This window comes from Pistacia vera, unplaced genomic scaffold (assembly GCF_008641045.1).
Source record: "Pistacia vera cultivar Batoury unplaced genomic scaffold, PisVer_v2 Contig255, whole genome shotgun sequence".
In the NCBI taxonomy this organism is placed as follows: Eukaryota; Viridiplantae; Streptophyta; class Magnoliopsida; order Sapindales; family Anacardiaceae; genus Pistacia; species Pistacia vera.
Genome location: NW_022196063.1, coordinates 222,588 through 224,864, shown reverse-complemented (window position 1 = coordinate 224,864; position 2,277 = coordinate 222,588). Strand labels below are relative to the sequence as shown.

General features: G+C 35.7%; 1 protein-coding gene across 1 annotated transcript; it reads left to right on the top strand.

Moving 5' to 3' along the window:
- The first annotated feature begins 344 nt into the window (after positions 1 to 344).
- On the top strand, positions 345 to 2,277 carry LOC116132533 (cinnamoyl-CoA reductase 1-like). The gene is made up of 5 exons (XM_031418193.1): positions 345 to 562; positions 650 to 810; positions 1,193 to 1,375; positions 1,577 to 1,929; positions 2,031 to 2,277. Exons 1-5 carry the CDS (start codon positions 427 to 429, stop codon positions 2,188 to 2,190), a joined length of 993 nt encoding a protein of 330 aa, XP_031274053.1. The 5' UTR covers positions 345 to 426; the 3' UTR covers positions 2,191 to 2,277.

The following is a 2,277-nucleotide window of genomic DNA, read 5'->3' as shown; positions in this document are numbered from 1 at the left end:
AAGAGAGGTCTGATTCCAATACAGAGTCATTGTTTATACAAAAGTTTGTTCTACGGCAGTGGTATGAAGTTTACCCTATTATAATTAACTATTATTCTCTCAAAAACACATGTTATTAGTTGCAATATTAATAGCTTTATTTAATTGTAATTTTGCAACGTGATACTAATCATATATTGATAAAAAAGTTGACTAGATACAAATTCTTATCTTGAGGAACATTAAAAAAAAAAAAAAAAATGTTTTAATAAACTTGACTTACTAATATACGTGGAAAAAACAATTTCATAATTCAACTTGATAACTTCACCAACCTTTGCAAACCTTATAAATGCAACATGCACGTACCCGTTTCTCTCGTCTCATTCCAAACAAAACCTTCATCTTCATCTTTTCTACTGCACAAAACAAACACATAACTGCAATATGCGGGACATTAATAGCTCTCCAGTTTCCGGCCAAACTGTTTGTGTTACCGGCGCAGGTGGCTTTATTGCTTCTTGGATTGTTAAGCTTCTCCTCGAAAAAGGGTACACTGTCAAAGGGACTGTCAGGAATCCTGGTAATTATTAATTCATTAATCAATTTCCAAGTACTAATTCAAGATAGTCATTTGATTGTGTTATTGTTATGTGTGTTTATGTTATAGATGACCCGAAGAATGATCATTTGAGGAAGCTTGAAGGAGCAAAAGAAAGATTGATTTTATGCAGAGCTGATCTTCTTGATTATGAAGGTCTTAAAGAAGCCATTCGTGGCTGTGATGGTGTTTTCCATACTGCTTCGCCTGTAAGCGTCTCCGACGTTCCGGTGAGTTCGTTTATCTTTGCTTTATTTTCTTGTTTCTTGTTGCTTTTTAGTTGGCGAGAAAGTGTTAGAAATATTGGTAAATCAAGAAACAGCTGGTTAAAAGTTTGTATTTAACAGCAGACACACAACTTATCGGATAATATATTGTCAAAAAATCATCTTTCACAGTGAATATAACTTGTGCGATACACTACATTATAGAAAAAACAAAAATAAAAAACGTGAAAATGTGAAATGAATAGGACAGCAGAATGAAAGTTGTTTTGAATATTGGTCGTTGCTTCCTCCAACTAAAGTTAAGAACAAAAGACTTAATTGGTAAATCCATTGACGTAGTTTTCATAACTGTTGATTTGGCTAAGTTAATTCTTAATTGATGTAGGATAATGTTGAGCCGGCGGTGGTAGGAACAAAGAACGTGATTTACGCGGCTGCCGAGGCTAAAGTCCGGCGTTTAGTGTTCACGTCAACGATCGGGGCTGTGTACATGAACCCAAACAGGAGCCCCGATGTCATCGTTGACGAGTCTTGCTGGAGCGATCTTGACTACTGCAAGAACACTAAGGTATATAATATATTTGTATAATATACATTTTAATTAAGGATCATCTTAACGGTGTCCTAAAACACGATGTTAAAAATATAATGTACAAAAAATCTAAGAACACTGAAATTCAAATACAAAAGATTTAGTATATCAATATATCAAAAATTTAAAAACACATTGATAGACTTTTTTTTTTTAACTTTTTTTTTTTTTTCCCAGAATTGGTATTGCTATGGAAAAACTGTGGCGGAGCAGGTGGCGTGGGAGGAGACGAAGAAAAGAGGGGTGGATCTAGTGGTGGTGAATCCATCTTTGGTGCTCGGACCGCTGTTGCAACCAACGATCAATGCTAGCATTATTCATATCCTGAAGTATTTAACTGGCTCAGCAAAGACTTATGCTAATTCTGTTCAGGCATATGTGCATGTTAAGGATGTGGCATTTGCCCACGTTCTTGTTTACGAGACACCGGCTGCCTCTGGCAGATACCTCTGCGCCGAAAGCATGCTTCACCGTGGCGAAGTGGTGGAAATTCTAGCCAACTTATTCCCTGAATATCCCATCCCCACCAAGTAAGATTTCCATCTTTTTAATAAATTTAAAAAATAATTTTGTTACTTTAAATTTCTTTTGAATTTATATTTACTAATACATTGGTGGCGAATTATTTCAGGTGTTCAGATGAGAAGAAACCAAGAGTAAAACCCTACAAGTTCTCAAACAAAAAGCTGAAGGATTTAGGGTTGGAGTTTACACCGGCAAAGCAATGCCTATACGACGCTGTTAAGAGCCTCCAAGAGACGGGTCACCTTCCTATCCCTACAAGAGATTAGAAAAGGATTCTGTAACGGACAATCATTGACTGTAAAAATAATTATAAAAGGATTCAAGAAAGCAACTTTAACATAGAAGTATTTTCA